The 17,065-nt window shown below is 38.0% G+C and overlaps 1 protein-coding gene across 1 annotated transcript; it reads right to left on the reverse strand.

Moving 5' to 3' along the window:
* Window positions 1–5,260: 5,260 nt before the first annotated feature.
* LOC104422535 lies at window positions 5,261–7,475 on the reverse strand. Its single transcript, XM_010034882.3, has 3 exons — window positions 6,978–7,475; window positions 6,256–6,429; window positions 5,261–5,830 (listed from the first exon to the last, which is right to left on the reverse strand). The coding sequence occupies exons 1-3, from the start codon at window positions 7,401–7,403 to the stop codon at window positions 5,648–5,650; spliced, it is 783 nt and encodes a 260-aa protein (XP_010033184.1). The 5' UTR covers window positions 7,404–7,475; the 3' UTR covers window positions 5,261–5,647.
* Window positions 7,476–17,065: the final 9,590 nt, after the last annotated feature.

A 17,065-nucleotide genomic window follows, 5' to 3' on the forward strand; every position in this document is an offset into this window, starting at 1 on the left:
GAGTTTAAGATCTACAAGTTAATCAGTTTTGCTTCTTGAAGTCCTCTAAATTGTCTCTCAATTTATTGGTAGTGGTTAGAGTTTTCTTGCTCCTTTTTTAATCTATCTTTGTGGTCTAAGGGTACGTTTGGTTCAATTTTTGCCTTTCAAGCTTCCAAAATCTCTTGGGGAAATATTTGAGTGTTTGGCAAGTTTTTGAAATAGTTTTCAGCCAATACTAGCTTTGGAAATTATGAAAGCCCGGGACAAGTAGGGACCGCCTTTCAAAGTAGCATTTGCGGAATGCTAAAATTAGGGTTAAAAAAAATCTTCCAAAAATATCCTCATAAATTCTTCAATTTTTGGGTTTTGCCCCTTGTTGCTACTATTTATCTTCTTTGTGAGTGCAACCAATGAGAGCCAGCGACGTTAGATTTGGCCAACGAAGGGTCAGTAGGAGGCTAGTGAGGTCATGCGACCCACGCAATGGCCGCCTTGGGTCACGTACCCTGATGAGGGCCACTTGAGGTCACTCAACCCAGGCGATGGTCGCTCGAGTTATGCAACCTTAGGCCTTATCACTTGGGGTCTTGTGACTCTCATCAGGGTTGTCCAAGGTTGTGCGACCTCGGTTGCTAGCCCAAGTCCTTTGTAAAAAAAATTTCATCAAATATTACTTCACCCAAAGTTGCTTTGTAAAGGAGTTTTGACTAAATGAAATTTGCATTCTCAAAGATTTTTTATTTTTAGCATATTTGCATTGCACCTAAAGCCCATGAAAATTCATGATTCTTGTTTTTCTGCTCCATCTTTGATTTTCAGCACTATATTGAGATTATTGATCCTTCACACGTTTGAGTTCTCAATGAATTCTTGTCGTCTCTTCCCAAGAAAGTTGTATTAGAGCCAGCATTTAATCGAAGAAACCAGTGACGTCATGCTTATGTTAAATGCCTCAAATTAATCTATTTGCGAGCCTCGGACTAAGGACATATTGTACGGTAAAAACTTGTATGGCACTATAAATGGATATGAGGCTAAAGGAGACAAGGAACATAAAAATTGGGAGCAAATGAATTGAAAAATGGTTGGCTTTATTCAACAATGAATTGATGATAGTATTTTTCATCATGTTACTCACAAAAAAAAAAATGAATGTTGAAACATTGTGGAAGAAATTATAAGATGTTTATGAGAGAAAGACCTCACAAAACAAATTATTTTTAGTTAACACTCGAGTCAATTTCAAATTGTTGTAAAGTAGTTAACAAATTTGGAAATTGATCTCATTGATGAGTTGTGGACATGTTTATTACTTGGTACTCTCCTTAACAGTTGTGATAGTGTGCTTTCTATGAGCATGAATAAAGAAAGCTTGTTAGATTAAGAAATAAGGAGAAAATGTATAAATTATACTTCTCACTCGGAGGCTCTGGTAAAAAAAAACAAGAGAAATCAATCAAGAAACTTCCAAAATTATAATAAAAGAGGCAAGTCAAGAGGAATATCCAAATTAAGGCTAAGGAGGAATGTGAAGTGCTATAATTGTGGTGAGATTAGAGATCGTATTAAAGAATGCAGGTTCACAAAGAGAGATAAATCCCAAGATAGGATTAGAGATAGGGAAAAAAAAACAAAAAAGAGATGCAAGATACAATGGCAATTGCATCTGATGTTGATATTGTGTTTATTAGTGATGGTGCTTGTGTGAACCTTATATGTCGAGACTTTAGTTGGGTTGTTGATTCCACTGCCTCAATTTATGTCACCTCACAATGTGACAACTTCACATCCTATCACAATGATGATTTCAGTTGTATCAAATTGGGCAACCGTGGTGTTTTTAAGATTATCAAATGAGATATGTTCATTTGAAATCCTATGTTGGATTTAGAGATCACGTTGATGTGTAATGTCTTTGGATCCAAGAGAAACTAGAGAAGAAGCAATGAGTTTAATATGATGATTAAAATCTTGGCCATGGTAATATTTGATTTTTGTAGAGATAAAGTGGGCACCGTGGAGCTTCCCTTATGAGGCAAAGGGGAGGATTTGATGGGTTGGGACTGCCCATGAGGCTTAGCATTCTTTTAAGATTAAAAGAAAATTAGGGCTGAACGTTCTTGATAGTGAAGAGAGAGAAAAAGGAACATTCACACCAAAAAAAAAAAAATGAAAGGTGGGAGAGAGACAATAATGGAGAAGAGACAATTTGGATTTGACGGTGAATTTTTTTTCAAAATTAGTTATGATTTTAGAATGTTGTTCGTGAGATCGAGATCCACAAGTTGATCAGTCCTGTTTGTTGAAATCATTCTCTAAATTGTCTCTTTATTCCTTTGATAGTGTTCAGAATTTTCTTACTTTTTTGTTAATCCATTTTCATGGTGATGATATATATTACTTTGTTGTTGATATGTTAAGTCTCTAACTACGTGACTAGAGATGAATTATTATGTATTTTACAACTCTGGATGATTCATGGAAGTTTTTTAACGACCTCATAATTCTTCCCACATTGGGTTTTCAATGCCTCTTGAGGGCGGCCCTTGCATATTTTTGCAAAGACAACTAGCAAAGTCACAAAATTCACTCATTAAGGATGACGACTAGCATATTCATTTGGGGAGAGTGGCTATGCTGGTGAAGGGTGGCAGTTATTATGATGACGATGGTGGTGGCCGTGATAGAAATGTATAGACGAGAGAATAGAAAGATACTTACAAGGTTAGGGTTTTTTTTAGGGGTGATCGGTTCCCGGTTCGGTCTGGTTCCAAGGTGGAACCGAGAACCGGACCGGGAAAACCGGTTCCCAATTTTGGGAATCGTGGACCGGACCATCAGTTTCGGTCCGGTCCGGTTCGGTCCAATAGAATCAACACTTTCTTTTTTTCACTAAATAACGACCATTCATTAAAAAACGACCATGCTTCGGACCGATCAATCCAATTCGGATCCCGGGCGATTTAATAAAACTACTCACACGTGTTTTCACGTACAAAATATTCAAACTTCACTTGCATGAATATTAATAATAATTTATGTGTTTCACTCTTAGTTTTAAGCATAAAAGCCATGAACAATTTGAGTAAAATTTGTGATTGGCTTAGGTTTTATAAACAATCTCTCTTCTATGCTTTGAATGTTTAGTCGATGTCGGACTCTTTGAGGCTTGAAGTGCCTTGTCATTTGCAAGTGAGGGGAGCAAGAGAGAGAGTGAGCATGAGGAACTCCTAGAGCCTTATCCCACATCGAGTAGCAGATAAAACTAACAAATAAGTTTTCTAAGAGCTTTGGTGGTCTCTTGGCCACATAATTGTTACCTCAATTGCAATTCCGATTGCAACAAGTTTCATATATAATATTCATATATTATATGTATATAAATTATATATAAAAAAAAATTAGTCCAGTCCGGTTGGTCCGGTTCCCACCTTGGAACCGGGAACCGGACCGCCGACCGTGGGAACCGCCCAAAACCGGCCGAACCGGTCCGGTCCCGGTTCAGGCGGTTTCCGTTGTACACCCCTAGTTTTTTTTCCGGTTAAAATCGATAGGTAATCTAATTTGCATGTGGTCCATTGGAAAAGATGACCAGCACCTGACCTAGGTGGTTAGCAGTCAATATCACTGCTGGGGCACCAACCAAAAAACTTGCTCTTTTATGACTTTCGCGGTAGTCTTTTTTTCAAAAATATTCTCGAGTCACTCATTAAACAGAGTAAATAAAAATTATTTGATCTTCAAAGTATAGAAAATTACAATATTTCTTTATCTGATTACTATATATCTATCTGGGGCACTTTGTCAACATAATCCTTCTCACATATAATATTTTAATCTCTTGCTTAAAAGAAAAAAGAAAAAAAAAAAAGCAAGCCAAAAGCCGTACTTAGTGGGAAACGCACCGCCGGCAGACAAATACCCAACACGCAGCCGTCCTCCTACCTTCTAGGGTTGGCTCTTTAAACATAGCTTAAGCTCCTCTGTCGGATAAAAAGAAAGAAAGAAAGACTCGGATTCAATCTATGTACATTTCATAAACATATTCAATTTAATGGACGATCATCATGCTGGGTAGGTCTTCTTCTAATCATTCAGTAACATGAGCGACCAAATGATTTCTGTAAAAGCAGTATTCCATGATCAAATGGTAAATTTTCTAAATTCTAAAGCGCTCGGTGTTGAGGGTTTTTTAATGTTTGAAAATATAAAAATAATTTTCTTTTCGCAATGATATTATTTTAACTAAATGCGATTAACTTTCTTCCCTTCGCCATGTGAGATCCTTTTCTTGTAGGACACTCTCCAAGTCAATGAATGGTATTTTATTCACGAGTATCTTCAAGAAGGTTTTTTTTTTTTTGCTAAGCGACTTTCTTGTCGTGGTACGTGCATTGAATACTTTAAAATATGAGACGTTCCACGTTAAATATATTTAACAAGCATAACAAAAGCATCGGCCATTGACAGTCTTTAAGATTAAGCTGATATCGAAACCACAAGCTCTGGCCTCTCCTAAAATTTATAAGTGGTCGAATTTGCATGTGTTGCTTCTTGTGTCGTGTCCTGATTTCTTCCTTTAGGAAATTATTTGACGATTGTGTTTCATGTAGTGAGTTATATTCCGATTCTCAGATATAGTGAGATTCACGTGCGATCCATATAAAACCTATCGTCTTTTACAGTTGAAATACAGTTTATACATACATATGTATATATACATAGATGCTTTAGGCTTTTCTCTAACCTACTCCTTGTCTACTCAAAATGAAGTTTACACTAGTCGATAGTCATCATCAATAGCAACTACGAAATTGGACTCGATTCACTTCATACGAGCAAGTCTAGCAACTCCCCCCCCAGCATCATGGGGACCAGGGAAATTGAATCCGTTTCATTGTGATATTCATAAGGATGGGACTTCATTGGTATTTGCCTCGAATTTAGGCTCTTGAGATCTTCGTACTCGGCTTCAAAAAGTAAGTAGGCGGCTCCGCAACGAAAATCACTTGATTAAGCCTGCTTTATCGGAAGCACTTATTGTAAACAATATGTACAAATTATTTTCATGAATTGCCATCATGTTGTTCCGTCAAACCCAATCGATCCAGCTTGCCGGAAATGCGAACGGATACATGGTTTTGCCTTTAAGAATTATTGTTTTTGCTCGCTTTCCATGCCATATCTAACACAAATTAGTCGAACTGTAGGGTCACTAGAACACAAGTGATGATTGACAGTGATAGCTGATTAGGCCAGACAATGGAAAGAACTCAACTTTGCGGAAACGAAAGCTCATAATTCCATTATGATCACGCTATCAATATACATCACCCATCTTTAGGTGCACGAACTAGGGGACTAAGATGACTACAAAACCAGTCAAATCAAAGGATGCCCAAAACTCTAAGCTAAAGATAGAAACTGATGATGCGTGCAATTGTTTAGAGAAAATCAACGACCCGGAGAAACAAATTTTTTTTTTTTCATATGATCGCTTGTATTGTCTAGAAGAATCAACCAACGAAAAAAGAATTTTCGTTCATCTAATTTTATAAATAATACAAGCGATCATTTTTAGGAAGAATATTTCACAAATCGTCGATTTTCCGCAAAACAAATGACCCCTAAACAAAATGAAAATCTTATTTTAATGTTTGAGGAGCTACAGATTCCCTGACGAGAAGGAGTCGAGGAAGTTGACCCAATTATCCTCGTCTTCTTCTTCGTCCTCCCTGCCGGCTTCATGGCTCCATGGAAGCTGATAGCACTTGTCGATCTCGTCATTCCTCGCAAACCGCCCTCGGATGCGCGGCCGGCTGTCCGCTAGGGTTTTCCTGCAAGCATACTGATTGCCAAAGAGGGTTAAGCTACTTGCCATTGTTATGCTGCATTCAATTACTTTTTAAGTGTTCGAGATATCTAATACTCAATGAAATCAATCAAATCACGTTAAAATAAAAATAAAAAGGAAAGCGAACATGGGTTCGTCCCGTCTTTTCTAGTAGGCCCAGGAATGCTATCATGCAGGCATCCTAAACAGTTCAAAGACTTTCCATCACATTTTCTTCTCACATTTCTCAGTACATGATTCAGAAATGATATCGATCATTACTTTGAAATCTTATCATATTCATCGCACAATGCAACACTAAAAGATTCGATGCAGCAATAAGCGACATCAACTTCGCCATTGCCATTATATCTTTAGTCAAGAGAACAGAAGATTATCAAAATGAAACCGTGGACTTTCAGAAAAAAAGAGCTAGAGACCTTGATCTTCTTGTTGAAGTTTCTCTGGTTCCTCTTGCTCCTGTATCGCTCGATCCGCTCCTTCTTCTCCGCGGGGCTGTATCGGCACGCTCTGCTCATCCCTTCAATGATCATGTTGCTCTCGCTCATTAATGGGCTCTCTGTCCTCTGCTTGTGTTGCAGCCCATTAACTCTCTGTCCCCACCAACCACGAAGAGATAAATGAACGCAACAGTAAATCTTTGAAACCAGAAAAAAAAAACGGGAGGAAACCAAGATCGACTGTACCATATTCATGAATTAAGAAACGGTATCATTAGATTCACCAAAGATACTTAGGGTCAATAGATGTCCGTCTTCCAATTGAGACACAATGAAAGTTGGATTTTGTTAACAAGCGAGTAGGTTGCGGATATCTAAATAAAGAATGTTTACCATTTTTAATACGCTGCACTCCTCACGTCATGCGACATCGATGCATTGAAAATAAGAAAATCTTCTTACAAGATATGATCAAAAGTGTCTTGCAAGCACTAGTTAATAAGGCCATAAAGGATGCAAAAAAATGACTTGAGATGAAGACAATTAATTTGTAAAGCGACGGGACAAATTTAAATTTCATAACGCTGGACGAATATGTATGCTATATTTGTCCAAAGGAACGGAGTCGTCGACCCATTCGACGACGGGTCCACTGAAAGGACAGGCCGCGCGCTTAATCAAATGCGTACACAACGCCTTACCTGCAGATCGCCCGTGCTGTAGACTCGCCTCACCGGACTCGTTTCCGACTCAGCCAACTCGAGGGCGCTCATGGCGAGCGGACTGTAATGATAGTAACCCCCGTCATTCCTCTGCTGCAGCGAGACGCTGCTGATGCTCCTCTGGAACATGCTCGGCCCCGACTGAGTCTCGGCGCTCGGGAACGAGCTCGGCGAGCTGTAACAGCTGCTGCCGCCGCTGATGCTGCTGCCGCTGTGCGAGACGTCCGGGTAGTGGCTCAGCGGCTTCACCAGGTCGAACTCGGCGACCGCGGCCAGCGGGTCGGGGTTCGGGATGGTCAAGAGAGGGAGGGGGAGCGGCGGGAAAGACGACGTGCCCGCCGCGTCGGACGTCGAGTAGGGGAATTGGGCGTCGGCGTCGGCGTGCGGGTAGGTGCCGCTGTACATGGCGCGACGTCGTCTTGCGGCCGAGCGCTCGTGGATTATCTTCGTTGGATTGAAGATAGCAGGTGATGGGAGAGACCGAAAGAGTCTGAATGCGGAAAGAGCAAGGGAGGGCTAACTTATATACAGGGGGCTTTGAGATTTCGAAGCGAGCGACGTGGATGATGACGTCATGTGACCGGGCAGGAGCGTTGACCTGATCTCGCTTCGCTATCTTGCTTTTGATGTGGGAGCGGATCGGATGGCCCGCAGTCCATGTGATTGGGACCCTCCGCTCCACTCCACTCCACTCCACTCCACCACTGCCCTCCGACGCCCGCCACGTGTCGATTGACATGGAACATCCTACGATGACTAGGATGCTGCGTACCTCCGATGATTAAGGTCTCGTCGTATGATATCGTGGCGGGTTATTGTCGTGTTTAGAGAAGATGAGGGCTTGATCCCATCATTCGATACCATCTTTTGTCCCCATTTCGCACAGCGTCCGTTGCGTCCGACATATTCGTATTGACTACATTTATACATACAAAATTAGTACAATAACAAAATACCCCCCTCTCTCTCTAAACATTATCGCTCGCATCTCCGGTTATTATCATCGATGTCGCGTCGTCACTCCTTCAAAGGTGGAGACACGGAGAAAACATCTAGAAAGAAATTGATGACGATTGAGGCGAGAGTGTCGACCGCCAGTGTCGTCAAATGGCGAAGGAGACAGGCAATAAGGAGGAGTGAGGCTAGGGTTTTGTTTCCTGAATGAGATGAATGATGGGCAAGCTTACATCCGACCGCGTATTTTTTAAGTAGTGAACCCCACAAAGATTTTTAATTATTTGCTATTTATTTTTTGACCCAAAACAGATATGAGTAATCACATAAGCATTTTTTTGATTGCTAAAAAGTCATGGAAACTATCAATGGAATCACAATAGGGTGATCTTTTTTCATACTGATGTTCCATTTGTTTTGTAAAATATGGATAATTTAAAAATATTTTACTAAAATGATCACTTATTTTATGAATAATAGATATAAACTGTTTTGATAATTTAATTAATTATTTTAAATGATATAAACAATCAATTTAAAGTAGAAACTTTGTAAATTATTCAGGTTGGTAAAACAAATGAAGCCTTGAGCGTTATGGTGTTCTGAATCTTATTTTCTAAAAGGTGCCAACTGGCATGCAATGATTGATCATGCTGAACGAGAACATCCATCACGTGTCAAAAGTAATTAATATCTTTCTATATATTTAGTTGTTAGCAACACAATGTGCTCGAACGATTGATTTTTATTTTTATTTTTTTGAGGTGCAACAAGCCACTAGATTGCCATAAAGTGGTGGAATAACCAATAAATATTAATGTGAAAATGCACCAAAGAGCTTAGCCCACTACTTTCGAGGGGAGACCCCTCATTTCCCTGCACCACGCCCCCATGTTTTAGGGGAAGGCGTTGCGGGGATCAGAGCTGCCAGCCCAACCCCGAAGGGGTTGTAGCCAGGTCTGGCAATGGGGCAAGTATCTTTTTCGAGGCCCTAATCCCGATCTCTATCCAGTCTTTCCTAAAAGTCATAACCTTTTAAGGTCTTGTTAAGGACCATACTTCAGTTCCTATGGAGATGTCACATATAGCCTAGAGAACACCATAAACTCAATTAAACTAATCTGGTTTATCTCATTGAAAGGTGACGATTACAAATGTCGAAAATCTTGCTGTAAAATTTCAAGAACCATAGAATGAAAATGCAAAACCCGAAATGTCTTAGACGTGCAAGTATTGCACTTAAAAATAATTTCCTCCCTTTAAATATCACAGAGAAGGTAAGGTGCAATTGTTCTCCAGAATTCAACAAATCTTATGAACAATTACACTTCACTTTTCATGCATAACAGGAACCGCGGAATTGTAAGACACCAACGTAGAAGAGAAGGGGAAGGAAGTATTTCGTAGACCATTTTTCGTGCGTCTATGATAATGAACAAGATGATTGGAATTTAAGGGCAGGGCATGCAAGCTAGTAGATTAAATCTCTCGATAGTTAGCTCAGCCATGACTGAATGCACCAATGACAAGGTAATTAAAATTATGTTGGCTAGTTTGTTCGATTTTGTTAGTATAACAGTCTTTGGTTGCTTTGAAAATGATATCATATTATGAGTCACAAATTCTTGAAAGAGATAACTTAACATAAATTTCTAATTATTTATATATTTGTCCAAAACAAATTGTCAATTTCACAATGGATTAAAAACAGCTATATAAGTATTTCTTTTTCGGATATCACCTTTGGACAAGTGTGGGGGCAAGCGAAATTTGACTTTACGTTTTGCTCGGATCGAGCTCGTGCACGCCACGCTAACATCTTTTTTCTTGTTATATTCAAGCTGAACAAAAATAAAGCACCCATTAATAAATTGAAGCTTTCTAAATACGCCGGACAAGAGAAAACAAGAAAAATAAACATTTCGAAATACTTTTCCCCAACAAATCCATGGAATGATACCATAGTCAAGTGACCACCTTCCAGGCTTAATATAATTCGATTTACATGCTTCATTTCATTTCATTTCATTTCCCTCTTCTTCTTTTTTCTTTTTTTTGCTTTTTTCCTTCGTTTTCTTCGTACAACGACGGTAACTTGGTTTGTTTCTGATTTCATGGCAATGGGACGGAAGGCCCCATAAAATATTCGTGAACAGTAGACCTGTCTTGATGAGTACTGGCGAACCAATTGGGCAAGTTTCGCTAGCACGCACAATAGTCAAAGATGAAGTAACAAGACAAGGGCACTTTTTCAACGTGGTCCTCTGTATTTCTTTTTCTTCTCTCTCTCCCTCTCTTTTTCTTTTGCAAAATTTTCCTCTGCCGAAAGAATTATTGCCACAAAGATACCGAATCATGCCCAACTTGCATTCGACACAACTATATGAAAAAAAAAGAAGCCCCACCACTTACTCAAATTTGTGTGTGTGTGTGTGTGTGTGTGTGTGTGAGAGAGAGAGAGAGAGGGCTAAAGATATGTTGCTTGATGCAATGCCCATGTGAAGAGCATATGTATTTTCCAATCATTTGTGTACAAAGAACAATATTAGTAAACCTAATCATGACCCTGTATAGTGACTTGGCTTATCCCTATGGAGGAAGGTCCAGTAAGTAAATGTGTAGGCTCTTTCTAAAATTTTGAATCATGATCTATGTGAGAAAACTCCTTGAATTTCAACTTGAAAGATGGGTAAGACCCATGAAACTTTACTTTTAGAAAAATCGAGATATTCTTTATATAGATTTGGCCCTTGTCAAAAGTAACTCATGATACTGTATGATTCCATATCGATCTAAACAATTTGATTGTACTTATCAAATAAAATTTAAGATTAGATCGCATCAATTAAGAATGTTATGATTAAATCGTATTATGCACATAAATTTTAGGACTTTCGACACAAAACTAATGAGTCGTGTCTCATATAAATGAATCACGACCGATCTCTACTGGCAGGACCCTTTGACAACGAAAATCGCATGACAGAAGTGTTCCACACGGAACACTATTGACTTTCTCTGAGCAATTGCTCTTGGTGGATCATATCTGAAAGGGACTAGCTACATAGCTAGTACGAGCGATACAGAAGGGGACTAACGAAATGAATGCTTGCCTGCCTCCTATCTCTTTCATGATAATGAGCTTCTTGAACTACTTTTTCTCTGATCTTGACTTGATCGATGTGTTGCATGATGCCATTTCAAAGATGAAACCTCCCCAAGAAGAGAAGGGGTGAGTGTGAGGGGACACCAAGAGCAAAGACGCCTCCCCAAGTGGGTCTCCCAAGAATCGTCCGCATCACTTCAAAAAGAAGGGGACCTCTCGATTACATGAACTACAAATCTCTCTCTCTCTCTCTCTCTCTCTCTCTCTCTCTCTCTACACGCAGACTCAATCGATGGCGACGAAGACTATGTACACAGAGCAAATGGACTCTCGACGAAGCGCGGACGTTTCGGTCGTCGGTTGGTCAATGGCTTGGGTTGACGGGAGCGAGCCAATGAGTCCCCAGCTCTAAGTTTTCACCTTCTATTCGGTACTTGGACTCGAATCATGGACGCAGATGTGTTCCACAGTGCCGATTTACCCACTTGATGTACCCTTGGTCTCCGGGAGCACTATTTGATGGTGTTCCCTCTCGATAGGATTTACTCCTATACAGTGCATGCAATTATTCTCTGATTGACATAAAGGGGAGGGGATGAACAATTAGTGGAGCAACTTAATTTGAGCCTTATCATAAAGAGCATGATATGCCGTTACTTACGGAGTATCTGGTTTGAACTCTAATTATTCGGTGTATACCCCGCAACCCAAATGTACGCGTCAGAATTCAGGAAGTCCTTCCACATGATCGAGATGTAGGTGATACCTCAGGGACAAGCTAGCTAGATGTTCATTCATGACATTGCTCAGCGTCCCTTTGTCACTAGACTACAATACTCGTGTGGTACAACACTCGTGTGGTACAACACATGTAATTCACTTGATGAGTGGTGGGCGGCAAAAACATGAGTGAGTGCACAGGCATCGGATTGTTGAGATAGACGGAAGATTGCACAAAATAGAAAAGAACACAAAAGCTGTGTATAATCCAAGATATATGTGCAAGTGTTAGGTAAAATCTTATATTAAAGAATTGATGTGATTTGGGACAGTTGATATTTTAATTGGGTCATAAAGTAATGGTTTTTTTTTTTTTTGGATTTACTTTTACTTCACTTTTTGCTTAATCAAAATATTATAATTCACGCGCTTTGACTTTTTTAGAATATGAAAGAGGTGAAACTTTCATAAAATGTAAATTTTGGCATCTAGATTCACATTATAATTTTTTCATAGTATTTTGAAATTTAATTAATATCAAAATTTCAATGGGTAAGCAAAAAAAAAAAAAAAGTACCTTTTGCTTTTACTCAAGTTGAACAAATAGGCCCCTAATTTTTTTTACTAAAGATAGGTCCAACTAATTATGTTAGATGGGTTTTCATTCGTGATTTGGGCTCTTTCTCGATCTCCAATTACAATATGGAATTTATTCCAACATTATGCATTTTGCGAAATTTAATTATTAAAAAAAAGATTGTTTTGTTAGCAGCTTCCAGAATTTCTAAAAGGTAAGAAAAGGATGCAAAATCATAATTTAAGTCTTGTCTTATTAAAGTGTCGGACGATAATGTGTTTTTCTTTAGTATAAAGGGTGATCTAATTAGTAGGATGACCACACGATATGAACTAGTCTACTCGGAGGATGTTTATTTTGTTGCTGTTATGCAATAGGCATCGCTTTTAGCCTTTGACGTTGCAATTATCGTGTGGTAAAAGCACAAAAAAAGAAGGTAGAGGAGTAAGAATTGTTGCTCTATTATTTAGCTATGCTTGGAGCATAGTGAGACTTGAGCGACCTAATTGATTTCGGTGGGAGCTCAACTAATATGGTTTTCATCAAATCTAGATCTTAAACATGCATCTAAGCACGGCTTAAGATCTAGATTGATAGTTCTGAATCGTTTCCTCTAATGTGTCTTGGTCAATTTTCCTTTGGCGGCCTCGTTTATTTTTTGTTTGATGGTTAGGTTAGTAAGAGAATGGGTAGTCAAAATCATCGAAGGAATGCTGGATGCCGCCCATGTGGAGTTATGTTTCCTCTAGCAGTGTATGCTATAGTTTTATTTTTTATTTTAAAAATTTTCACTTTGAGTTTAACCCGTTCGTTGTTTTGGTAAATTTCAATCATGTTCAAATTATAAAAACCTCATATTCCAATTCTAAGGTATTACCAAACGTGGTAATTGACCTTTTGTTTTCCATTCCAATCTCTCTTAATTCATTCCAATTCTTTCATATAGACTAACTAAGCAACGCATCCTAGGCCACATTTTCCAACATCCATCCTCCAATCAATTCCGATTGGTGGAGAGCATATGTGGATGTTGAAACTTGTCACTCACCAATCATAAGCATGATCAAAGAAAGTTTCATTCAATTAAAAAACGGTGGAAATTGTAGCTGTACATGATGTATGACCAAATGTGATGTTCATGAGTGGTGCAGTTTATGTGCACGATAGAACAAAATTAGCCCTACTAATTTTTGAACTCCCATGCTATTGAAAGAAAAAGGAAATTGGCCTGAAATGCAACTATGTATGTGACTCTGGACTTGTAAGAATAAAGGTCAGGACTTGGGAGACAGGAATATTCAAAATCCGACTTCTCTCAAAGACTATGTGGAATAATGCATGCCTATGCGTCGTCCTATATACCTAAGTAATGATGGCCTCTTTTTTTCTAAGGTGTGCGGAACATGGATCCAATATGGAAACGTGGAGGTGGGGCTGAGGCTGATTGAATAATAAAATATTTTCCCATACTTATAAGAAAATAAAAAGAAATACTTTTCGTAAATATTATACTGTCCTGCGAACATTCTTAATTGGTTGGTGCGAGTATTTTTAAATTGAGATAACGATTTTTAATTCGGCAATTACACATGGATTGTTAAATTTGACATTGCTTGTGTCCAGCCCAATAAATAAATAAATAAATAAATTTGGCATCACTCACGGAGGATTGATCAGAAAGAGAAATGGCCCTATTCATTATTTAATTGGAGTTTCATATTAATGTTGAGGAAAAAATATGCATAAAAATGGGACAATAACATTTAAAAGTGACGTCATATATCCCAAAAATGTTTCAGTGAGCAATGAATTAGTTTAGGGAAAATTACCAACAAAATCATAAATCTATTGTAATTATATCAACTTAGCCTTAAACTTTTTCTTAATTTAGTTTTAAAATTTTTGTAATTATGCCAATTCAATTTATCTGGGCAACATGGATGCCAACCAACACCAGACGTTCAGTGAACACTAACATGAACAATTTTTAATCATATTTTATTTTATTTTCAAAAAATTTATTAATTTTTCTTTTCTTCCTTCCTTTACTTCTTGCCCCATAGTGGCTGGTGGGGGTTGTTGTCCACTGGGAAAGGCCAGGGGGCATGGGCAAGGCCACCTTTGCCCATAGTCCACAAGGCCATGGTGAGGTGCCTAGGTGAGGCCAAGTGAGAGTTGCCATCCTCTTTGGTAGCTGCCGAGTGTTTCACAACCCTTGTTAGAGGCTCATCGACTACTACCGAGAAAAGAAGCAAAGAAGGAAGAAAAAAATTCAAAAAAATTCAAAAAAAGATTAAAATATTATTAAAAAATTTCCGAGTTAATGTTGCAGACCAAATTTTTTTGGATGGATTAAATGACACAATTACAAAAGGTTTATGACTGAATTGGTACAATTACAATAGAGTTATGACTTTATTAGCAATTCTCCCATTAATTTATGTGTTGATTAAAAAACAATAGTGCCAATTAAATAAATCTGTGGTATACCAAATATGTGACTATTGAATTTTGTTACTACTTGTTTACATGTAAAAACCTGAATTCTTTCAAAATGTACCAATATAACGTGTAAAATAGGACTCAATCTACTAATAATGTAAGTTCGAAAGCTTTAAGTCAACACTCGCATTAAGCTGTTTAATTTCAGAACCAATTTATGGATAATCGGGTAAAAATATTAAGAGAAAGTCATGATCTCAAGAGGCAGGACCGAAGCTCAAGCATTTCAGAGAATCTGAATAGCTTCATGACAGGATATGGCGGTGACCCAACATAGTTTTTGCCATTACAATCATTGATCATCTTACAGGAAATATCAACTCGGGTTATGAACATTACCGTGCATAAACGATAAAAAATAAAGATCTACTTCCGAAGCTAGAATTATCTCCAACAATGCAAAACGCATTTATGTAATGAAGGGAAATCATATTGTAATTACGGAATGAAAAAAAGATATAAATGATTTCCAAAAACTTTTAGTTTGTTTAATGTGGCCCCCAAACTAGGGGTGATCGATTCTTGAGTAATTTAGTTTTCACCTATAAATCAAGATCCAGACCAATTCCCTGCTCTCTAGAAATGTGAACCAGATTGTGGGGTTCTGGAACCCAAGTAGGTAAAATTTCCCTTGAGATCAATTGCCAGAGTCTAAAAAGTGGCCCTTGCTTAGAAAGCCAAGGGGAAAAATTTCCCTTTCCCATTCTTAAATTCCCAGGTCCAAGTGGGCGCTTCTACCCCTAAAACCAAGAACAGACCGAAATTTACCCATTCCAATTTTATGGAATCGGGAACTAGACCAGTGATATCGAGAACTACCTAGAATCAATTGGTTCCTTTTGCTCACCCATACCCTGAATTGTAACCCACCATGCCATATGATTTATGAACTTTTAATTTGTTCAATGTGATCTATCAACTTTTGGTAGAAATTCAATTTAGTTTCCAAACTATATGAACATGTTCAATATTGTCTTTAAATTTAAATTAATAAAATGACAAAATTTAATATTTTCATATAATTATGGGATTATGTTAAACATGTACCAAAAGTTTAAAGATCACATTGAATAAATTAATAATTCAATAAGTACATTACATATTAAACTAAAGTTCGAGAACTATAATGAAAAAATTAAAAGTTTAAAAATTACACTGTATATTAGACTAAAATTCAACAACTATTCGTGTCATTTTTCTTTGAAAATTACAATGATGAATTGAACGAGGGTTAGCTGGGGCGGTTGCTCTCCATGGCTGCTCGGTGCTTGGCATAATTAATTTTCATCGAACGAAATTTGTATTTGTGTAACTTCACATGAACTTTTTATATCCCATCCTCTCGTGCATTGAGTTAGGCATTGCAAGATCTTCTGTTTCGCCTGCCCCCGAACTGCATATTTCTATGCGCGCCGCTGTCAAGATGGATGTTACATATCCAAGTTCCAACGTGAACAACTGGAAAACCATATGAAATTGAAGTCCGATTAATGTCGGGATTTCGAGAGATTAAAAATTAGTCTCGGACTAACTAAAACGACAAGAAAAGAGAGAATATAAAAAAAATGAAAATGAAAAAAAAAATACGAGGGATTTCTCTATGAGTGGCCAAGTTGGGTCGTGCCCAACCGCAATCACCCCCGCGATTCACTCGGTCCAGAGGAAAGTCAATGGAGGTCGAAGCTACCACGAATACTGCCAATTGAAAGAAGCAATCAGACTCAAAAGGAGAGAACAGAGAACAGACATGACGTTGATGCCGACCTTTCCCCCTTTCACTTTTGCTCTCTCGCCATTGCATGAGAAGATAGCGAAAGAGACGAGAGAAAATGATGAAATGTGCACTAATGTTGTGTCAACAATGACCGTTGCAATAAACATATGTCTGTGTTGTTTATTAATTAGCATAAGGTTCCTCAAGCAATACTAAAAAAAAAAAAAAAAAAAAAACGAGAGAGAGAGCTTTTTACAAAAATAAATTTATTGATATGATGTTTTCGATCTTTCATTCATGTGTGTGTCGGGGTTTTCCCGACAGATAATCACAATATGTCAATTAGGTATAAAAAACAATTGAAAATGCATATTTTTGTCACATATGATATTGTCTTTTTAATCCTACTGTAATTACATTTATTAGAGAGAATTACTCGCAAGCAAAAATATAAAAATAAAATAAAGTTTCGCGTTTTGATAAAGTCAACTTTT

The sequence above is a fragment of the Eucalyptus grandis genome, chromosome 10 (assembly GCF_016545825.1).
Source record: "Eucalyptus grandis isolate ANBG69807.140 chromosome 10, ASM1654582v1, whole genome shotgun sequence".
In the NCBI taxonomy this organism is placed as follows: domain Eukaryota; kingdom Viridiplantae; phylum Streptophyta; class Magnoliopsida; order Myrtales; family Myrtaceae; genus Eucalyptus; species Eucalyptus grandis.